Source organism: Oncorhynchus keta, chromosome 7 (genome assembly GCF_023373465.1).
Source record: "Oncorhynchus keta strain PuntledgeMale-10-30-2019 chromosome 7, Oket_V2, whole genome shotgun sequence".
NCBI lineage: Eukaryota > Metazoa > Chordata > Actinopteri > Salmoniformes > Salmonidae > Oncorhynchus > Oncorhynchus keta.
In genome coordinates this window covers 43433931-43457657 of record NC_068427.1, presented here as the reverse complement: position 1 = coordinate 43457657, position 23727 = coordinate 43433931, and the positions used below count along the sequence as shown (strand labels likewise).

At 41.3% G+C, this 23727-nt stretch overlaps 1 protein-coding gene across 1 annotated transcript in view; it reads left to right on the top strand.

The window, feature by feature from the left end:
- The window catches only part of LOC118371848 (contactin-associated protein-like 5), a 109906-nt gene that overhangs the window by 23152 nt on the left and 63027 nt on the right, over window positions 1–23727 (top strand). The window contains exon 2 of the mRNA XM_052522949.1: window positions 22344–22454. Within this exon, the coding sequence (XP_052378909.1) occupies window positions 22344–22454 (111 nt within the window). The remainder of the gene's footprint in view (window positions 1–22343; window positions 22455–23727) is intronic.

The window sequence follows — 23727 nt, the reverse complement described above, 5'->3', positions numbered from 1 at the left end:
TGTTTTCCATTGACTCCTTATATGACTGTGAATGCGCCCTGAACGAGCCTACACGTTCTGCCGTTTCCCCAAGGTGTCTGCAGCATTGTGACGTGTTTGTAGGCATATCATTGGAAGATTGGCCATAAGAGACTACATTTACCAGGTGTCCACCCGGTGTCCTTTGTCGAAATTGGTGCGTAATCTCCAAGCTGCACGCATTCATCCATGTGATTCAGAGGAGAGAGGAGACTTCCACGAACGATATATCATCGAAGAGATATGTGAAAAACAGCTTGAGGATTGATTCTAAACAACGTTTACCATGTTTCAGTCGATATTATGGAGTTAATTTGGAAAAAAGTTTGGCGTTTTGATGACTGAATTTTCGTTTTTTTTTGGTAGCCAAACGTGACGAACAGAACGGAGCGATTTCTCCTACACAAAGAATCTTTCAGGAAAAACAGAACATTTGCTATCTAACTGAGAGTCTCCTCATTGAAAACATCCAAAGTTCCGGATCCTGGATGGCTAGCAACCGCTATGTCAGATTTCAATTTTTTTTAACAGAAAAAAACAAACCTTGCAATAGTACGGCGCTCAGACAACAAATCAAGCCAAACAGATATCCGCCATGTTGGAGTCAACAGAAGTCAGAAATAGCATTATAAATATTCACTTACCCTTGATGATCTTCATCAGAATGCACTCCCAGGAATCCCAGTTCTACAATAAATGTTTGATTTGTTCGATAAAGTTCATCTTTATGTCCAAATACCTCCTTTATGTAACCGCGTTCAGCCCAGCAATCCAAATTAATGATGCGCGAGCAGACGAGCAGACGAAAGTAAAAAAAATCTGTTACAGTCCGAAGAAACATGTCAAACGGAGTATAGAATCAACCTTTAGGCTGTTCTTAACATACATATTCAATAATGTTCCAACCGGAGAATTCCTTTGTCTTCAGAAATGCAATGGAACTCAAGCTAACTCTCACGTGAACGTGCATCAGAAGCTCATGGCACTCTGCCAGACCAGTAACTCAAAGAGCCCTCATTCCCCCTTCCTTCACAGTAGAAGCATCAAACAAGGTTCTAAAGAATGTTTACATCTAGTAGAAGCCTTCGGAAGTGCAATTTGACCTCATAGACACTGTGTATTCGATAGGCCAAGCTTTGAAAAACTACAAACCTCAGATTTCCCACTTCCTGGTTGGCTTTTTCTCAGGTTTTTGCCTGCCATATGAGTTCTGTTATACTCACAGACATCATTCAAACAATTTTAGAAACTTCAGTGTGTTTTCTATCCAAATAATAATTTGCATATATTAGCAACTGGGACTGAGTAGCAGGCAGTTTACTCTGGGAACGCTTTTCATCCAAACGTGAAAATGCTGCCCCCTATTCCAAACAGGTTTTAATAATACTCTCTGTATAATATAAGTATAATATCCCTTATAACAAATCATGATAACATTAGATAGATAGATAGATAGATAGATAGATAGATAGATGTGAATGTGTAGCATATGACAATAGCAGGATCATATCAAGGATAGTGTCACAAATTAATACATAAATACCACTTGAAGCTTGATGATGAAAAAAACAGAAATGTGCACCCCTTTGAATCCCCAGGAGCAGAACTGAGAACCGCTGCTCTTCATTGGGACCTCTTAATCTGCATACAGGCTTTCACAGCTCCTCACAAGAAATAGACTACACAAAAGTACCTGCTCTATCCAGATTAGTCTACATTGCCACATTCATAGCTGGGCCTGCTCTCCTTTCACCCTCCTCCAAAAAATACAAATATTTGCCATTATCAAGAGTTGCACTGGGGCTAAAACCATATCCTGCATAGTGTGGAATGACTGCACCTACAAAGGCTGGAGACTCATAACTAATCGAAGAGCATCCATGAATATGTCCTGACCAAAAGATGAGAAGTCAGTGTTAGGTTTCACTTGACGTTGCAGCACAGCAACATTGACCCCATTGTCAGAGGAAAGACCAATTACTTTGCAGACAGAGTTCAGTGTGTCAAATCGGAGGGCATGCTGTCCGGTCCTCTGGCAGTCTCTATGGGGGTGCCACAGGGTTCAATTCTCGGGCCGACTCTTTTCTCTGTATATATCAATGATGTTGCTCTTGCTGCGGGCGATTCCCTGATCCACCTCTACGCAGACGACACCATTCTATATACTTTCGGCCCGTCATTGGACACTGTGCTATCTAACCTCCAAACGAGCTTCAATGCCATACAACACTCCTTCCGTGGACTCCAACTGCTCTTAAACGCTAGTAAAACCAAATGCATGCTTTTCAACCGATCGCTGCCTGCACCCGCATGCCCGACTAGCATCACCACCCTGGATGGTTCCGACCTTGAATATGTGGACATCTATAAGTACCTAGGTGTCTGGCTAGACTGCAAACTCTCCTTCCAGACTCATATCAAACATCTCCAATCGAAAATCAAATCAAGAGTCGGCTTTCTATTCCGCAACAAAGCCTCCTTCACTCACGCCGCCAAGCTTACCCTAGTAAAACTGACTATCCTACCGATCCTGGACTTCGGCGATGTCATCTACAAAATTGCTTCCAACACTCTACTCAGCAAACTGGATGCAGTTTATCACAGTGCCATTAGTTTTGTCACTAAAGCACCTTATACCACCCACCACTGCGACTTGTATGCTCTAGTCGGCTGGCCCTCGCTACATATTCGTCGCCAGACCCACTGGCTCCAGGTCATCTACAAGTCCATGCTAGGTAAAGCTCCGCCCTATCTCAGTTCACTGGTCACGATGGCAACACCCATCCGTAGCACGCTCTCCAGCAGGTGTATCTCACTGATCATCCCTAAAGCCAACACCTCATTTGGCCGCCTTTCGTTCCAGTACTCTGCTGCCTGTGACTGGAACGAATTGCAAAAATCGCTGAAGTTGGAGACTTTTATCTCCCTCACCAACTTCAAACATCAGCTATCTGAGCAGCTAACCGATCGCTGCAGCTGCACATAGTCTATTGGTAAATAGCCCACCCATTTTCACCTACCTCATCCCCATACTGTTTTTATTTATTTACTTTCCTGCTCTTTTGCACACCAATATCTCTACCTGTACATGACCATCTGATCATTTATCACTCCCGTGTTAATCTGCAAAATTGTAATTATTCGCCTACCTCTTCATGCCTTTTGCACACATTGTATATAGACTCCCCTTTTTTTCTACTGTGTTATTGACTTGTTAATTGTTTACTCCGTGTGTAACTTTGTGTTGTCTGTTCACACTGCTATGCTTTATCTTGGCCAGGTCGCAGTTGCAAATGAGAACTTGTTCTCAACTAGCCTACCTGGTTAAATAAAGGTGTTCTCAACTAGCCTACCTGGTTAAATAAAGGTGTTCTCAACTAGCCTACCTGGTTAAATAAAGGTGTTCTCAACTAGCCTACCTGGTTAAATAAAGGTGTTCTCAACTAGCCTACCTGGTTAAATAAAGGTGAAAAAAATAAAAAAGTGTTTCAAGATTCCACATTATCCTCCTGATAAAGCAGGTCCTTCAAAGATGAATGTTTTTTTAAATTGGCTATCTGCATTGTGTCCCACCACCCGCCAACCCCTCTTTTACGCTACTGCTACTCTCTTTTCATCATATATACATAGTCACTATAACCATATATACATGTACATACTGCCTCGATCAGCCTGACTAACCGGTGTCTGTATGTAACCTCGCTACTTTTATAGCCTCACTACTGTTATTTTTCACTGTCTTTTTACTGTTGTTTTAATTCTTTACTTACCTATTGTTCTCCTAATAGAGCCTCTCAGTAAGCATTTCACTGTAAGCTGTTGTATTCGGCGCACGTGACAAATAAACTTTGATTTGATATCACACAGACACATACCTCTGCATAGTCTGGCTCAGACACAGGTGTTTGGAGCATTCCAATATGCCACAGCTGGTGAGGTGTCAGGTTTGCCTCTGTTCTTAAAGAGTGATTATTCCAACTCTCTGTGAAATGTTGCAGATCTGCCCGCAGATGAGGTAGGAACACATATCCCACACAGAAGAGGTGGATAGAATTTGACAGGTCAAGGTAGCCTTCTTCTTCCAAACTGTGCAGCAAGTTGTAGTACAGACATGTCGCAGCACTCCAAACATCTCTCCATAAGCGTTCCACTCTAACAGAGAGAAAGAAAAGGTTTTGTGGGGGCCAGGAACCTAATCTCCTCCATGAGTCATGAACACCGTGGTTATAGAAATGCAAGTTGTGTGTGCCTCTGTGAGTGGTTACTGACTGTATGTGACGCAGGCACCTATCTGAGTGTACCTGAAACATTTAAACATAGAGGGCGTTGTGTCTCACCACTTGGTTATTGCAAGGCCAACCCCCAGGGAATTCATGACTTGGCAGCAACAGGGGCTTGATAGTCCAGTGAAAATGGCTGAGTGTTTATGTGGTGTAATCTTAAAATTAGCAGCTGACATGTTCATTTTTGTTTTAAATTAATGCACGTGAGACAGGTTCCATGTAGAACAAGACAGGCCGAGAGGAAGAGAGAAAAACAACACAGAACAGTTTAATTACCTCTGGTTATGGACACTTTTGCCAGCAATAAAGCTTCCATGGTCTGTTCCTTGGACAGTGACCATACATCTGGCAATATCTACATTTTCGACCCCATGATCAGCTCGCACTCTGAAAGTAAAGAAAATAGCTTTGTAGATATGCAAACAATAACTGAGGTATGACTGTTCATTGTAAAACGGGATACGCCAATACAGCACAGAAAGCAGCCTTAGGAGGATGGATGAGGAGATGTCAAGGGATTGTATACAGAAAGTAACTCGTTACAATATGCATAATTACAAGCCATTATTTTTTTCATTCTACCGTATTATTACTATTATTATTATTATTATCAATATTTACCTTTAAGGACATCCATCTCTGCCGACTCCATCCACCAAATAATAAACAAATAATTGTGCACGAATTCAAATGAAACAAGCAGGGAGCAAGTTTCGAACCCTCAACCTTCTTGCCCGGAGTCCAGCTCGCAATCAACTGTGCACCAAAAGCATGCTCAAACCTCAGAGTCGATAGAGCACGTCCTTGTGGTAGCTTGCTACTCAATGTAATAAAGTAATGACTTTTCAAATAAGTTACCTTACACATTATGTTGGATGACAATTTGTTAGCTACGCTGTCCTTATGAACCACAGCATATCATTGCAGCAGTATGCACCGGTATGTTAGCTATCTACCTAACGTTAGTAGTTATACTTTAAACTTGACAGTATATTAACTATAGGCTATCTGACTATGCAACGTTTATTGACATGATTATTCCCATCATTCTTAGCTTAGCTGAATGGTATAGTGATTGTACATTCTCAATGGACATTCAGGTGCTTTCGTAAAGTCGTTCTGGCTATCTACTCCGATTTCAGATCACTCTTGTCTGAGTGTACCAGAGCGCAGTGAAGAGGCGACTCCGGGATGCTGGTCTTCTAGGCAGAGTTGCAAAGAAATAGCCATATCTCAGACTGGCCAATAAAAATAAAAGATTAAGATGGGCTAAATAGCACAGACACTGGACAGAGGAACTCTGCCTAGAAGGCCAGCATCCCGGAGTTGTTCATGTTGAGACGGGTGTTTTGCACATACTATTTAATGATGCTGCCAGTTGAGGACTTGTGAGGTATCTGTTTCTCAAACTAGACACTCTAATGTACTTGTCCAGTTGTGCACCAGGGCCTCCCACTCCTCTTTCTATTCTGGTTAGAGACAGTTTACGCTGTTCTGTAAAAGGAGTAGTACACAGCTTTGTACGAGATCTTCAGTTTCTTGCAATTTCTCACATGGAATAGCCTTAATTTCTCAGAACAAGAATAGACTGACGCATTTCAGAAGAAAGTTATATGTTTCTGGCCATTTTGAGCCTGTAATCGAACCCACAAATGCTGATGCTCAGTTTTCAGCTATGCTAACATAATTGCAAAAGGGTTTGTATGTATATATATATGTATGTATGTATGTATGTATGTATGTATGTATGTATGTATGTATGTATGTATGTATGTATGTATGTATGTATGTATGTATGTATGTATGTATGTATGTATGTATGTGTGTGTGTGTGTGTGTGTGTGTGTGTGTGTGTGTGTGTGTGTGTGTGTGTGTGTGTGTGTGTGCGTGCGTGCGTGCGTGCGTGTATGTATGTGTGTGTGTATATGTGTGTGTGTGTGTATGTATATACAGTGCCTTGCGAAATTATTCGGCCCCCTTGAACTTTGCGACCTTTTGCCACATTTCAGGCTTCGAACATAAAGATATAAAACTGTATTTTTTTGTGAAGAATCAACAACAAGTGGGACACAATCATGAAGTGGAACGACATTTATTGGATATTTCAAACATTTTTAACAAATCAAAAACTGAAAAATTGGGCGTGCAAAATTATTCAGCCCCTTTACTTTCAGTGCAGCAAACTCTCTCCAGAAGTTCAGTGAGGATCTCTGAATGATCCAATGTTGACCTAAATGACTAATGATGATAAATACAATCCACCTGTGTGTAATCAAGTCTCCGTATAAATGCACCTGCACTGTGATAGTCTCAGAGGTCCGTTAAAAGCGCAGAGAGCATCATGAAGAACAAGGAACACACCAGGCAGGTCCGAGATACTGTTGTGAAGAAGTTTAAAGCCGGATTTGGATACAAAAAGATTTCCCAATCTTTAAACATCCCAAGGAGCACTGTGCAAGCTCATACAAGGAGAAGACTGATCAGAGATGCAGCCAAGAGGCCCATGATCACTCTGGATGAACTGCAGAGATCTACAGCTGAGGTGGGAGACTCTGTCCATAGGACAACAATCAGTCGTATATTGTACAAATCTGGCATTTATGGAAGAGTGGCAAGAAGAAAGCCATTTCTTAAAGATATCCATAAAAAGTGTTGTTTAAAGTTTGCCACAAGCCACCTGGGAGACACACCAAACATGTGGAAGAAGGTGCTCTGGTCAGATGAAACCAAAATTGAACTTTTTGGCAACCATGCAAAACGTTATGTTTGGCGTAAAAGCAACACAGCTCATCACCCTGAACACACCATCCCCACTGTCAAACATGGTGGTGGCAGCATCATGGTTTGGGCCTGCTTTTCTTCAGCAGGGACAGGGAAGATGGTTAAAATTGATGGGAAGATGGATGGAGCCAAATACAGGACCATTCTGGAAGAAAACCTGATGGAGTCTGCAAAAGACCTGAGACTGGGACGGAGATTTGTCTTCCAACAAGACAATGATCCAAAACATAAAGCAAAATCTACAATGGAATGGTTCAAAAATAAACATATCCAGGTGTAAGAATGGCCAAGTCAAAGTCCAGACCTGAATCCAATCGAGAATCTGTGGAAAGAACTGAAAACTGCTGTTCACAAATGCTCTCCATCCAACCTCACTGAGCTCGAGCTGTTTTGCAAGGAGGAATGGGAAAAAATGTCAGTCTCTCGATGTGCAAAACTGATAGAGACATACCCCAAGCGACTTACAGCTGTAATCGCAGCAAAAGGTGGCGCTACAAAGTATTAACTTAAGGGGGCTGAATAATTTTGCACGCCCAATTTTTCAGTTTTTGATTTGTTGAAAAAGTTTGAAATATCCAATAAATGTCGATCCACTTCATGATTGTGTCCCACTTGTTGTTGATTCTTGAGCCCCTTGTGTGTGTGTGTATGTATATATGTGTGTGTGTGTATATATATATACATACATACACACACACACACACACGCACACGCACGCTACCGTTCAAAAGTTGATTCATTGAGAAATGTCCTTGTTATTTATACATATATATAAATATACAGTTGAAGTCTGAAGTTTACATACACTTAGGTTGGAGTCATTAAAACTAGTTTTTCAACCACTCCACAAATGTCTTGTTAATTAACAAACTATAGTTTTGGCAAGTCGGTTAGGATTTGTTTTTTTTTGGGATCCGACTTCAACTGCATATACAGTTATACAGTTGATATATACATTTATACAGTTGATATATACAGTTATACAGTTGATATATACAGTTGAAGTCGGACGTTTACATCCACCTTAGCCAAATATTTTAAACTCAGTTTTTCTCAATTCCTGACATTTAATCCTAATAAAAATTCTCTGTCTGTCATGCCCTGACCTTAGATTATCTGTTTTTCTATATATTTTGGTTAGGTCAGGGTGTGACTAGGGTGGGTACTCTAGTTGTTGTATGTCTAGGGTTTTTGTCATCTATGGTTTTTGTATGTCTATGTTGGCCTAATATGGTTCCCAATCAGAGACAGCTGTTTATCGTTGTCTCTGATTGGAGATCATACTTAGGTAGCCATTTTCCCCATTGTTAGTTGTGTGATCTTGTCTATGATTAGTTGCCTGTCAGCACTAGTTTGTATAGCTTCATGTTGTGTTTGGTTGTTTGTTGTTCATTCATTAAAAAGAGAATGTACGCTGCTTCTTGGTCCGATCCTTATGACGAACGTGACACTCTCTTAGGTCAGTTAGGATCACCACTTAATTTTAAGAATGTGAAATGTCAGAATAATAGTAAAGAGAATAATTTATTTCAGCTTTTATTTCTTTCATCACATTCCCAGTGGGTCAGAAGTTTACATACACTCAATTAGTATTTGGTAGCATTCCCTTTAAATTGTTACACTTGGGTCAAAGCTTTCCGCAAGCTTCCCACAAAAAGTTGGATGAATTGTGGCCCATTCCTCCTGACAGAGCTGGTGTAACTGAGTCAGGTTTGTAGGCCTCCTTGCTCGCACACGCTTTTTCAGTTCTGCCCACTAATTTTCTATAGGATTGAGGTCAGGGCTTTGTGATGACCACTCCAATACCTTGACTTTATTGTCCATAAGCCATTTTGCCACAACTTTGGAAGTATGTTTGTGGTCATTATAATAATAATAATAATATATGCCATTTAGCAGACGCTTTTATCCAAAGCGACTTACAGTCATGTGTGCATACATTCTACGTATGGGTGGTCCCGGGGATCGAACCCACTAACTACCCTGGCGTTACAAGCGCCATGCTCTACCAACTGAGCTACAGAAGGACCACATTTTTCCATTTGGAAAACCCATTTGCAACCAAGCTATAACTGATGTCTTGAGATTTTGCTTCAATACATCCACATCATTTTTTCCCCTAATGATGCCATCTATTTTGTGAAGTGCACCAGTCCCTCCTGCAACAAGGCACCTCCACAACATGATGCTGCCACCCCGTGCTTCACAGTTGGGATGATGTTCTTCAGCTTGCAAGCCTCCCCCTTTTTCCTTCAAATATAATGATGGTCATTAGGTCCAAACAGTTCTATTTTTGTTTCATCAGACCAGAGGACATTTTTCCATAAAGTACGATCTTTGTCCCCATGTGCAATTGCAAACTGTAATCTTGCTTTTTTGGGCGCTTTTGCAGCAGTGACTTCTTTCTTGCTGAGTGCCTTTCAGGTTATGTCGACAGGACTCTTTTTACTGTGGATATAGATACTTTTGTACCTGTTTCCTCCAGCATCTTCACAAGGTCCTTTGAAGTTCTGGGATTTATATGCACTTTTCACACCAAAGTACATTCATCTCTAGGAGTCAGAACGCGTGTCCTTTCTGAGTGGTATGATGGCTGTGTGGTCCCATGGTGTTTAGTGTTGCATACTATTGTTTGTACAGATGAACGTAGTACCTTCAGGCGTTTGGAAATTGCTCCCAAGGATGAACAAGACTTGTGGAGGTCTACAATTTTTTTCTGAGGTCCTCTTTTTTATTTTCCCATGATGTCAAGCAAAGAGGCACTGAGTTTGAAGGTTGGCCTTGAAATACATCCACAGGTACACCTCCAATTGACTCAAAGGATGTCAATTAGCCTATCAGAATCTTCTAAAGCCGTGATATAATTTTCTGTAATTTCCCAAGCTGTTTAAAGGCACAGTCAATTTAGTGTATGTTCTGACCCACTGAAATTGTGTTACAATGAATTATCAGTGAAATAAATAATAAATAAATCTGTCTGTTAACAATTGTTAGAAAAATTAATTGTGTCATGCACAAAGTAGATGTCCTAACTGACTTGCCAAAACTATAGTTTATTAACAAGAAATTTCTGGAGTGGTTGAAAAACGAGTTTTAATGACTCCAACCGAAGAGTATGTAAACTTCCGTCTTCAACTGTATATAGGGAAGGTGATCAGGGAGGTGATGGAGTACAGGTGAGTATGATGATGCGCTGGTGTTGGTGACAGGTTTGCGCCATTATGAGCAGCCTGGTGACCTAGAGCGCCGGAGAAGGATTAAACGTGACAGAAACCTCTTCATACAATGGGCGTCGCTGACAATGAGTCCAAACTTTTCACAGAAGCTGGACAACAATAATGTCCAATATTAATAAAAAAATGTCATTTCTGCAGACTGTTTTGCTGCTCGTGATATTTAATAAAATATTGGTGATATACATACTGTCTGGGCCAGCACTGGCTAAATCAATGTCATAACCAATTGCGTTACCTATAAGATCAGATTTTGGTTGGTCTTAAATATCCCTACTTGCTCTGACTGAAATTGGTATATTGGTACAAGTTTTTAAGGACACCTAAAATATTTCCACCTCTCCCACCTCAGTGTATACGAGCTGATGTTTGACAGGTAAATTGCCATATTTTTTGCTCCTCCTTTACCGCCAGCTGAAAATAGAACCCTCTGTGTTACTTCTTCTTTGAGCATTGATTTGAGAATTCTCACCACCTGTGAAAAATGACTTGAATTAATGAAGTGTGTGATAGTCATGTGATCTGTCGGTCTATAAGTAATCCTACACATGTCAGCCCTCAGATCAGTTATCGCGACTTTCTCTCTCTGAACTGTTTTGCTGCTCGCTCTATCGAACACATTATTGGATATAAAGTGATACAGTACAGCGCTGTGTTTCTCAATCACATGTATCGACCTACACTTTCTCAAATTCAGCCTGTGTCTGTAGCCTAATTGTCAACTGATACCTCAGCCGTGGCTCTGCCAGAACAGAGATGAGATGGACCAGTCTATTAATTCATGTGAGGTATCAGATGCTAGTCTATCTATACCAACCAGAGGCATAGACACATTCTGTACTGGATTATACCCTTGTTCCTCTGGATCCTGGTGGAACTGAGGCATTATGGGAAGACAGGGGGCTAGACATGGGGGTAGACGGGGTGGGGGGGTAGACAGGTGTAGATGGGTGGTAGACGGGGTGGGGGGTAGACAGGTGTAGATGGGTGGTAGACGGGGTGGGGGTAGACGAGGAGGGGGGTAGACAGGTGTAGATGGGTGGTAGACGGGATGGGGGTAGACAGGTGTAGATGGGTGGTAGACGGGGTGGGGGGGTAGACGAGGAGAGGCTAGACAGGTGTAGATGGGTGGTAGACGGGATGGGGGTAGACGAGGAGGGGTAAACAGGTGTAGATGGGTGGTAGACGGGGTGGGGGGGTAGACGAGGAGGTAGGTGGGTGCGTAGAGGAGCGCGCAGACATTGGGGTAGACTGGGGGTGGACAGGGGGTAGACTGGGGGTGGACAGGGGCAGGGGGAGACGGGGGTGGACAGACAGGGGGTAGACTGGGGGTAGACTGGGGGTGGACTGGGGGTAGACTGGGGGTGGACAGGGGGTAGACTGGGGGTGGACAGGGGGTAGACTGGGGGTAGACTGGGGGTAGACTGGGGTGGACTGGGGGTAGACTGGGGGTGGACAGGGGGTGGACTGGGGGTGGACAGGGGGTGGACTGGGGGTGGACTGGGGGTAGACTGGGGGTAGACTGGGGGTGGACTGGGGGTAGACTGGGGGTGGACTGGGGGTAGACTGGGGGAGACTGGGGCTGGACAGGGGCAGGGGGAGACGGGGGTGGACAGGGGGTAGACTGGGGGTAGACTGGGGGGTAGACTGGGGGTGGACAGGGGGGTAGACTGGGGGTGGACAGGGGGGTAGACTGGGGGTGGACAGGGGGGTAGACTGGGGGTGGACAGGGGGGTAGACTGGGGGTGGACGGGTGGAGACAGGAGGTAGACAGCACCTGCTGTGCCTAACACCCAGTAAGCTCCTTTGAGCGTCTAAGTCTCAAGGGGACAGTCTTTCTTTATACTTCCGTAGATTTAATACTGAGACAGAGACACTTTCACCTTAACAGACAGTAGAGTGGTGTTCCTTCTGTTTAGTGTCAGTATTTAAACAGCTCTCTATCCTCCACTCCCACCATGCTGATTAGACATTGTCAGGTGTACAGAGGCCTGAAACGGAGCAAAGAATATTGCAGTCGCATACGCTACAAATTGCAGTTTTGTGGAGCACAGTTTGTTTAGAACAAAGAGTTTGGAGGGAATACGGACCAATGAGCAGCGTTCGGGATGGAAGTCAATTCAGGGGCATCTGTGTTGTAAAAAGTTTGTGCATATTTTCAAGAGGGCAAGTTAGTTTTCAAATTCATCATCCACCATAGAGATCCACCGAAAAAGTGACAAAATATTGTGTGAAAAGTAGAATTAAGTAAGGGCAGTGTTTAGTGGATAGATTGGCATAGAATGTTCTCTCTGCTACCGCACGGCAAGCGGTACCGATGCACCAAGTCTGGAACCAACAGGACTCTGAACAGCTTCTACTCCCAAGCCAGAAGACACCTAAATAGTTAGTCCGGGTAGCTATTGGTTAACTATTTAACTATCTGTGTATTTTGACTCATCACACACACTGCTGCTACTGTTTATTATCTATCCTGTTGCCTAGTCACTTTATTCCTACCTATATTTGTTTTATCCTTTAACAGGGAAGACTTATTATTGCCCTGTATAATACAACGTAAATATACACATTATACCCAAACTATATCCTATCTGTCTATCTATCAATATATCAATCTAATCTGAATACAAAAACCCAGTCATGGGAAGCACAAATAAAACATCACAAATCATCCTGAAAAACAGTTACATTCCTCCACCAATAAGTCCCTAATCAATACATTTACATTTAAGTCATTTAGCAGACGCTCTTATCCAGAGCGACTTACAAATTGGTGCATTCACCTTATGGCATCCAGTAGAATAGTCACTTTACAATAGTGCATCTAAATCTTAAAGGGGGGTGAGAAGGATTACTTATCCTATCCTAGGTATTCCTTAAAGAGGTAGGGTTTCAGGTGTCTCCGGAAGGTGGTGATTGACTCCGCAATACTTTAAATTGCCTGAACGGCACCAGAACATCAACTTGAAATGTATTTTGAATTGTGTTCCAGCAACTCTGTACATTTAAAACGTAAAGCAGATGACATATCTACCTCAGTTACCTCATACCCATGCACATCTACTCGGTACTGGTACCCCGTTCTTTTTGTATTGTTTCTACATTTTTTCCCTCTCTCTGCATTATTGGGAAGGGCCTGCGAGTAAGCATTTCACTATTAGTCTACACCTGTTGTTTATGACGCATGTGACAAATTACATTTGATTTGATTTGACTAAATGAGATACGGGTCATTGTTTTACATGACAAAATATGTCCTTTATGGTCCTTGCTATTAATTGGTGTACAGCGTATAGGCCAAATAGGAAGGAGAGAGCTCACTGTGTGCATCTAAATGTGTTCACAGCCATCCATCTTACCATGCATCACTGCATGATGGCACACCTTGGGGAACATAGGGGGGGGGGTGAAGTGCTGCTTCTTTTCTTTTTATCCCAAACACAATCACTGATAACCCCAGCTATGTTCTACTAGCCTGGAGGTATCAAGATGTCTCTGACTGTTGTGGGTTCTCACATCACACAGTGCTGCTACAGTAGGCCCTAACAGGATCTGAGCTCTGAGTTTATACAAGGGCCTGTTGGTTTGGCTTTCTTTGTGTGTGTTTATGTCCTTTCTCTCAAATTGTGTGTGTGTGCACAAACACGCTTATGAGTGTGTGTGGTTTAAGATCTAAACCTCATCCACTTTGCATAGCGAGTTTGCTGTTGCACGATCACATTCATAGCTTGGAGAGATTTTAAATTATCCAAGGGCAAGGAGGCACTGAGCAGAGCAGTGCAGCTCTACAGGCAAACCATCCTTTGACCATAATTCTTCCTGATTGACAGCCCAGCGTTTTATCTCAGTGGCAAAAACTAGATGGAGCCTATAAACAAAAACACTGTTCATAAAACAAGTATTATTATAAGTGAACTACCGATATTGTCTTTGTATTCAGGTACCTGTATGAGTTATGTCCTTACCGATTGCTTTACGTTTGCTGCTGTGGCATAACAGTTGTATTGCTTTACCCTTTCCACTGTACCAAGGTCTCATACTGCATGTGTTTTATATGTTGGTGTAATGGAGCAGGAGGTGAAAGACTAACCTGACATTTATGAGGATGTTGCCAAGCCCCTGGTTTGTGAGAAGGACATCAGGATCAAAGGTGGTGGCTTTGTGTGGAAGGGGCCCCATGATCCCCAGAGCCTGATGGATTGTGTGAGATTATATAAAAAGACATGGATGGATAGAGAGATAGAAATAGTTATATATAGATAGAGATACAAATAGATAGAGATGTATATATAAATAGATGGAGATATTAATAGATAGATAGATATAGATATCTATATAAATAGATATCTATATAAATAGATAGAGATGTCACGCCTTGGTCATTGTATTTTGTGTTTTCGTTATATATTTGGTCAGGCCAGGGTGTGACATGGGTTTATGTTATTGTATTTTCGTATTGGGGTTTGTAGTATTTGGGATCGCGGCTGATTAGGGGTGTTGTATAGGCTTGGCTGCCTGAGGCGGTTCTCAATCAGAGTCAGGTGATTCTTGTTGTCTCTGATGGGGAACCGTATTTAGGTAGCCTGGTTTCACTTTGTATTTCGTGGGTGATTGTTCCTGTCTCTGTGTAGTTTCACCAGATAGGCTGTAATTAGGTTTCATGTTCCGTTTGTTGTTTTGTATTTTATATAGTTATTTCATGTGTCACTTTTCCATTAAAGTCATGAGTAACCACCACGCTGCATTTTGGTCCGACTCTCTTTCTACAAATGAAGAACGCCGTTACAAGAGATAGATAGATATATACTGTACATTGATATAGATATAGATAGAGATATAAATAAATAGATAGAGAGATATATTAATAGATATATATAAATAGATAGACATGTAATAGATAGAGAAAGATAAATAGAGATATATATATAGAGCTATAAATAGAGAGATAGATATAAATAGATAGAGATATAAATAGATAGATAGAGATAGAAATAGAGAGAGAGAGAGAGTGATGCTTAGAGTGAGTAGTGAGCATGGATTAAAGTAAGGATGAAACTCGAAATTGATAACATTTAAACAGATTTGTCACAAAATGTTTAATAACATTGAGATTACAACTTTAATGTATAGTTGTGAAGTCACGTTGGGAATTGTCTCTGATGTTGAGCATCTGTGGCTATAGCTCTGCATGTTTATATCTGGGTCTTTAAAAAAAAAAATAATAATAATAATAATATATGCCATTTAGCAGACGCTTTTATCCAAAGCGACTTACAGTCATGTGTGCATACATTCTACGTATGGGTGGTCCCGGGGATCGAACCCACTACCCTGGCGTTACAAGCGCCATGCTCTACCAACTGAGCTACAGAAGAAACAGCTCGATCCATTTCAGTCGATCTGTAAATCAACGTTCAGGGACATTTGCTCGCAAGTGATCTAAGTGCTGCAAATTTAGGTCAGATGAAATGCAATGGGCTGTCCTCAAAGACACTTCCACAGTATCAAACAGCCTTCCGATGTCATTTTCAACATGACGTTGTTTTCTCCCAAATGAATGGTCATTATTCAGTGGACATGTTTCTAGGAGGATAGCTCCAACATGGACGTCATCCAAAACAAAATCATGTAATGGGTATCAGTTGTGTAAAGTACTTAAGTAGTACTTTAAAGTATTTTTTAGGGGGTATCTGTATTTTACTTTTCTATTTTACTTTTACTTCACTACATTCCTAAATAAAATAATGTACTTTTTACTCCATAAATTTTTCCTGACACCCAAAAGTGCTCATTACTTTATGACAGGAAAATTGTCCAATTCACTCACTTATCAAGAGGACATCCCTGGTCATCCCTACTGCATCTGATCTGGCAGACTCACTAAACACAAATGCTTCATTTGTAAGTTATGTCTGAGTGTTGGAGTGTGCCCCTGGCTATCCGTCAACTAAAAAAAAAAATGTGCCGACTGGTTTGCTTAATATAAGATATTAATATAAGATATTTGATACTTAAGTACATTTCAGCAATTCCATGTACTTGTGATACTTTAAGTATTTTTTTAAACCAAATACTTTTAGACTTTTACTCAAGTAGTATTTTACTGGGTGACTTGCTTTTACTTGAGTCATTTTCTATGAATGTATTTTTACTTTTACTCAAGTATGACAATTTAGTACTTTTTCCACCACTGATGGGTGATGGATAATAAAATGATGGACAGACTACAGTGATTATTGTAATCAAGATGTTGCCAGTTCTTATTATGGCCTGGGATCCTCTTCAGCAGCCACACGGTGATGATCCAGGAGCAATCACTGCTCTGTGGAAAAACAAAGAAGAGTTGTGGTGCAGTGAAGGACCTCTACCCTGCTCACTGCTCTTATTGGGGCCTGGCAGGCAGGACTAGTTCCACCCTGCTCACTGTTTTATTGGGGCCTGGCAGGCAGGGCTAGCTCCACCCTGCTCACTGCTCTTATTGGGGCCTGGCAGGCAGGGCAGGGCTCGTTCCACCCTGCTCACTGCTCTTATTGGGGCCTGGCAGGCAGGGCTAGTTCCACCCTGCTCACTGCTCTTATTGGGGCCTGGCAGGCAGGGCTAGTTCCACCCTGCTCACTGCTCTTTAAAAAATAAATGATTTCACCTTTTATTTAACCAGGTAGGCCAGTTGAGAACAAGTTCTCATTTACAGCTGCGACCTGGTCAAGATAAAGCAAAGCAGTGCGACAAAAACAACAACACAGAGTTACACATGGGATAAAAAAGCATACAGTCAATAACACAATAGAAAAAGTATGTGTGCAAATGAAGTAAGGAGGTAAGGCAATAAATATGCCAATAATGGCGAAGTAATTACAATTTAGCAATTTACACTGGAGTTATATATGTGCAGATGAGGATATGCAAGTAGAAATACTGGTGTACAAAAGAGCAGAAAAATAAATAAAAAACAAATATGGGGATGAAGTAGGTAGTTGGTTGGATGGGCTATTTACAGATGGGCTGTGTACAGCCGCAGCGATAGGTAAACTGCTCTAACAGTTGATGCTTAAAGTTAGTGAGGGAGATATAAGTCTCTAACAAACTGATTTTTGCAATTCGTTACAGTCATTGGCAGCAGAGAACTGGAAGGAAAGGCGGCCAAAGGAGGTATTGGCTTTGGGGATGGCCAGTGAAATATACCTGCTGGAGCACGTGCTATGGGTGGGTATTGCTATGGTGACCAGTGAGCTGAGAAGGCGGAGCTGTACCTAGCAAAGACTTATAGATGACCTGGAGCCAGTGTGTTTGGCAACAAATATGTAGCGAGGACCAGACGGAAGCATACAGGTCGCAGTTGTAACGGTTTTCTAATGGTGAAGGAGAGTCTGACCAAACTGCAGCGTGTAGATTGCGATCCATGTTTAATAAAACAACGTAACACGAATCAAAACACAAACTCAACAAAACAATAAACGTAATGAAAACCGAAACAGCGTAAACTGGTGCAAACTAACACAGAATAAGGACATCAAGACACTAAGGACAATCACCCACAACACAACCAAAGAATATGGCTGCCTAAATATGGTTCCCAATCAGAGACAACGATAAACACCTGCCTCTGATTGAGAACCACTTCAGACAGCCATAGACTTACCTAGAACACCCCACTAAGCTACAATCCCACTACATACACACCACATACAAAAACCCTTGTCACACCCTGGCCTGACCAAATAAATGAAGATAAACACAAAATACTTCGACCAGGGCGTGACAGCAGTGCTGGGTAGGATATAGGGCTTTGGTGACAAAACGGATGGCACTGTGATAGACTGTATCCAATTTGCTGAGTAGAGTGTTGGAGGCTATTTTGTAAAAGACATCACCAAAGTCAAGGATCGGTAGGATAGTCCGTTTTAACGAGGGTATGTTTGGCAGCATAAGGCTTTGTTATGAAATAGGAGGCCGATTCTGGATTTAACTTAGGACACCTAGGTATTTATATTTGTCCACATATTCTAAGTCAGATCCGTCTAGAGTAGTGATGCTAGTCGGGCGGGCGGGTGCGGGCAGCAATCGGTTGAAGAGCATGCATTTAGTTTTACTAGCATTTAAGAGCAGTTGGAGGCCACTGAAAGAGCGTTGTATGGCGTTGAAGCTCATTTGGAGGTTTGTTAACAAAGTGTCCAAAGAAGGGCCAGATGTATACAGAATGGTGTCATCTGTGTAGAGGTGGATCAAAGAATGAACCACAGTAAGAGCGACATCATTGGTATAGTGGGGCAAAAAATTATTTAGTCAGCCACCAATTGTGCAAGGTCTCCCACTTAAAAAGATGAGAGAGGCCTGTAATTTTCATCATAGGTACACTTCAACTATGACATACAAAATGAGAAAAAAAATCCAGAAAATCACATTGTAGGATTTTTTTATGAATTTATTTGCAAATTATGGTGGAAAATAAGTATTTGGTCAATAACAAAAGTTTATCTCAATACTTTGTTATATACCCTTTGTTGGCAATGACAGAGGTCAAATGTTTTCTGTAAGTCTTCACAAGGTTTTCACACACTGTTGCTGGTATTTTGGCCCATTCCTCCATGCAGTGATGTTTTGGGGCTGTTGCTGGGCAACACGGACTTTCAACTCCCTCCAAAGATTTTCTATGGGGTTGAGATCTGGAGACTGGCTAGGCCACTCCAGGACCTTGAAATGCTTCTTACGAAGCCACTCCTTCATTGCCCGTGCGGTATGTTTGGGATCATTGTCATGCTGAAAGACCCAGCCACGTTTCATCTTCAATGCCCTTGCTGATGGTAGGCTTTGTTACTTTAGTCCCAGCTCTCTGCAGGTCATTCACTAGGTCCCCCCATGTGGTTCTGGGAATTTTGCTCACCGTTCTTGTAATAATTTTGACCCCACGTGGTGAGACCTTGTGTGGAGCCCCAGATCGAGGGAGATTATTTTCCACCATAATTTGCAAATAAATTCATGACAAATCCTACAATGAACTATTTCTGTCATAGGTGAAGTGCACCTATGATGAAAATTACAGGCCTCTCATCTTTTTAAGTGGGAGAACGTGCACAATTGGTGGTTGACTGAATACTTTTTTGCCCTACTGTATATACAGAGAAAAGAGACGGCCCGAGAATTGAACCCCGTGGCACCCCCATAGAGACTGCCAGAGTTCCGGACAACAGGCCCTCCAATTTGACACACTAAACTCTATCTGAGAAGTAGTTAGTGAACCAGACGAAGCAGTCACTAGAGAAACCCAGGCTGTTGAGTCTGCCAATAAGAATACGGTGATTGACAGAGTCAAAAGCTTTGGCCAGGTCGATGAAGATGGCTGCACAGTACTGTCTTTTATCGATGGTGGTTATGATATCGTTTAGGACCTTGAGCGGGGCTAAGGTGAGCCCATGACCAGCTGGGAAACCAGATTGCATAGCGGAGAAGGTATGGTGAGATTCGAAATGGTCAGTGATCTGTTTGTTCACTTGGCCTTCGAAGACTTTAGAAAGGCAGGGCAGGATGGATATAGGTCTGTAACAGTTTGGGTCTAGAGTATTTCCCCATTTGAAGAGGGGGATGATTGGGCCCTGGCGGGCAGGGCAAGCTCAGCCTCGCTCACTGCTCTTTTTGGGGCCTGGCGGGCATGGCTGTATCAGTGGAAGATGAGGCTGACACGTTCAGATCACTGGCCTCTTAATCTCCTTCTGCCTGTTGGAAGTACTCTAATCTCACACTGATGGATTAGGGGAACACGATTGACATACGGCCACATACACATACACACACAGGGCTGCCGATTGTGTTGTGAATTCTACTGTCCTCTTTGGAAGGGTCACTGCTTGAGTTAATGGACTGCTGGGGAGAGATTTATGGAGTGGATAAGTGAGGCAACCCCCCTATTTTAGCAATACATGGCTTTAGACCCCATAGTGTGCTGTACTTGCAGTCAAACATTTATTTTCCACAAAATGGTGAACAGAAGTCAAGATGATAATATTTGTTTCAGTTACTATTCTTAAAGTAGCATTTTTCTTATTTCTTACTTCTTCTTTTTTCATGCTCTGTCTAACAAGCATGGTAGTAGATTCTAGTACAAGGGTGTCAACCTCATTTTGCCCCATGGGCTGTATTCAGTCTTCATCAAGGTCCTGTCTGTAATAATTGTTAATATTTTCTAGCCATCAACATTTACAAAAAATGTTCCTCTACCCATATTTGTTTTTAATTTTGATGCTCTCTGACTGTCATTTCTGTGGTTTTTAGTTAGCTGGACAGAGTCAATTATTTTAAGAGTGTATACATTTACAGTACCAGTCAGAAGTTTGGACACACCTTCTCATTCCACGATGTTTCTTTATTTGTACTGTTTTCTACATTGTAGAATAATAGTGAAGACATCAACTGTGAAGTAACATATGAAATCATGTTGTAACCATAAAAGTGTTAAACAAATCAAAATATATTTTATATTTGAGATCCTTCAAAGTAGCCACCCTTTGCCTTGATGACAGATTTGCACACTCTTGGCATTCTCTCAACCAGCTTCATGAGGTAGTCACCGGGAAATGCATTTCGATTCACTATTATTCTACAATGTAGAATGTGTCCAAATTTTTAACTGGTACTGTAGGTCCATTATTATTAATACACAGTTTCGATTTGGTTTTAGTCATTTTAGATTGTTTGCATTTTTACCTTAAAAAACAATGATATAATATATACAGTGGCTTGCGAAAGTATTCACCCCCTTGGCATTTTTACTATTTTGTTGCCTTACAACCTGGATAAAATTGATTTTTTGGGGGGGGTTGTATCGTTTGATTTACACAACATGTCTACCACTTTGAAGATGCAAAATATTTTTCATTGTGAAAGAAGACAAAAAAATTGAAGCATGCATAACTATTCATCCCCCCAAAGTCAATACTTTGTAGAGGCACCTTTTGCAGCAATTACAGCTGCAAGTTTCTTGATGTATGTCTCTATAAACTTGGCACATATAGCTACTGGGATTTTTGCCCATTCTTCAAAGCAAACCTGCTCCAGCTCCTTCAAGTTGGATGGGTTCCGCTGGTGTACATCAATCTTTAAGTCATACCACAGATTCTCAATTGGATTGATGTCTGGACTTTGACTAGGCCATTCCAAGACATTTAAATGTTTCCCCTTATATCACTTGAGTGTTGCTTTAGCAGTACGCTTAGGGTCAATTTCCTGCTGGAAGGTGAACGTCTGTCCCAGTCTCAAATCTCTGAAAGACTGAAACAGGTTTCAGTCCGTGACATATTCAAAGTTTCTGATATATTTTTATAACCCAACCCTGATCTGTACTTCTCCGCAACTTCGTCCCTGACCTGTTTGGAGAGCTCCTTGGTCTTCATGGTGCCGCTTGCTTGGTGGTGGCCCTTGCTTGGTGGTGTTGCAGACTCTGGGGCCTTTCAGAACAGGTGTATATATACTGAGATCATGTGACAGATCATGTGACACTTAGATTGCACACAGGTGGACTTTATTTAACTAATTATGTGACTTCTGAAGGTAATTGGTTGCACCAGATCTTATATAGGGGCTTTATAGCAAAGGGGGTGAATACATGTGCACACACCACTTTTCCGTAATGCAACAAAATTGGAAACACGCCAAGGGAGTGAATACTTTTGCAAGGCACTGTATATACATACACATACACACAGTGTATGTAATGTATGTATGTATGTACGTACGTACTTATTTTCCACCATAATTTGCAAATAAATTCATTAATAATCCTACAATGTGATTTTCTGGATTTTTTTCCCTCATTTTGTCTGTCATAGTTGCAGTGTACCTATGATGAAAATTACAGGCCTCTCTCATCTTTTTAAGTGGGAGACCTTGCACAATTGGTGGCTGACTAAATACTTTTTTGCCCCACTATATGATTTTTTACGTTTGACACCCCTGCTCTATCAGATGATGCTGGTCCTAAAGGTATATATATTATATCCAATCATGAACTAATGTACTCTCTATTTTACTCTTACAGATATCTGCAATGGCCCGTTGGTATCCATGCTGCCCTGGGGCTCTTTTGTGAGCTCCTCTCAGTCCTCTGTCAGTTATGCTCCACACTTCTCCAAGATCAACAGAAGAGATGGTGAGTTACAATGGAAAGTTATATATTTTTTAAATTTCATGTAATAGTCTTAACCCTGAATGCGCTATCCTTCAAAAATATTAGGACTTTGTTCAGTAACTAGTTACCGACAACAACAAAAATACTTCTGTGTTAATATTGAGGAATAGAAATGCTCTCTCTTGTATACAAACCTAAAAATATTAAATCAATAATGCACTTTGTGATATAAGCACCAGAGGTAGATAGATCTATGTACCCTGAAAAAAAAATGGATAAGATAACTGCAACATTTAAAAACAAATATATATATATATATATATATATATATATATATATATATATATATATATATATATATATATGAACCTTTCAGTCAATATATCTATACCAGGTCGAGAGTCTCCTCTTTCAGATGCAGTTGGAACTGAGTTGATAGCCCATATCGCTCCATAGTTAGAGCTAAAAGTCAGATGGCACTATTTTTAAACATCAAATGTAACTATGAATATGTAATTATATATGTAACTATGAATATGTAATATGTAAAAAAAAATCTATGCTTATTTTGGCGAATTAAAACCATTTACTTGTGTTACAAAAAGGGAAATAAAAGAAAAAGTGTTACTGATTTCAGAGCCGCCAGGTAGTTTTGTTGGCTGTAATACTAGGAGATCATATTCAAAAGAACTTCATCCAGGACTAGTTAACTATAATGTTATTATTCAATTAAGAGATAAACTATCTCCACCTCATGGGCATCTTAAAAAGAAAGGTTTTCATATAAATCCATGATGCGGTCCTGTATGCACGTCAGCACCGTTTAGACCATTTAAAAAATGTTGCTCTTAGCCCTAACAACAAGGGTCACAGGTCAGTAAATGAATCTACGTATAATTCTACTTTCTGTAACTAGATAATGATTGTCAATGACTTGGAGTGTGACCGACTCCAGGTTATTTGGACCTCAGCTACAGTACGTGTGTCTATAACAACCAGAATGATCCTGCTTCGTAAACAATGCTTCCTCAGTGGCTCAGACTCTGGTTTGATATGCTGCACTCATCTGCTCCCATGGTGGTGTGTCCCAGCCCTAAGCAGCTGAGTAATGAACCTTCCTGCCAGAGCTGACCTGTTTCTTCAGCTTGATAGCTGGGTGGCTTGTGGGGTCTGACTCTACTAATTGTACACAGCACTGCCATATCACACTTTCACATTAGTGTTTGGAAGTAGCTTATGTTTTTTTTATTCACCAGTGTATGAAGTGCACTGATGCATCTGAAATGTTATTTAA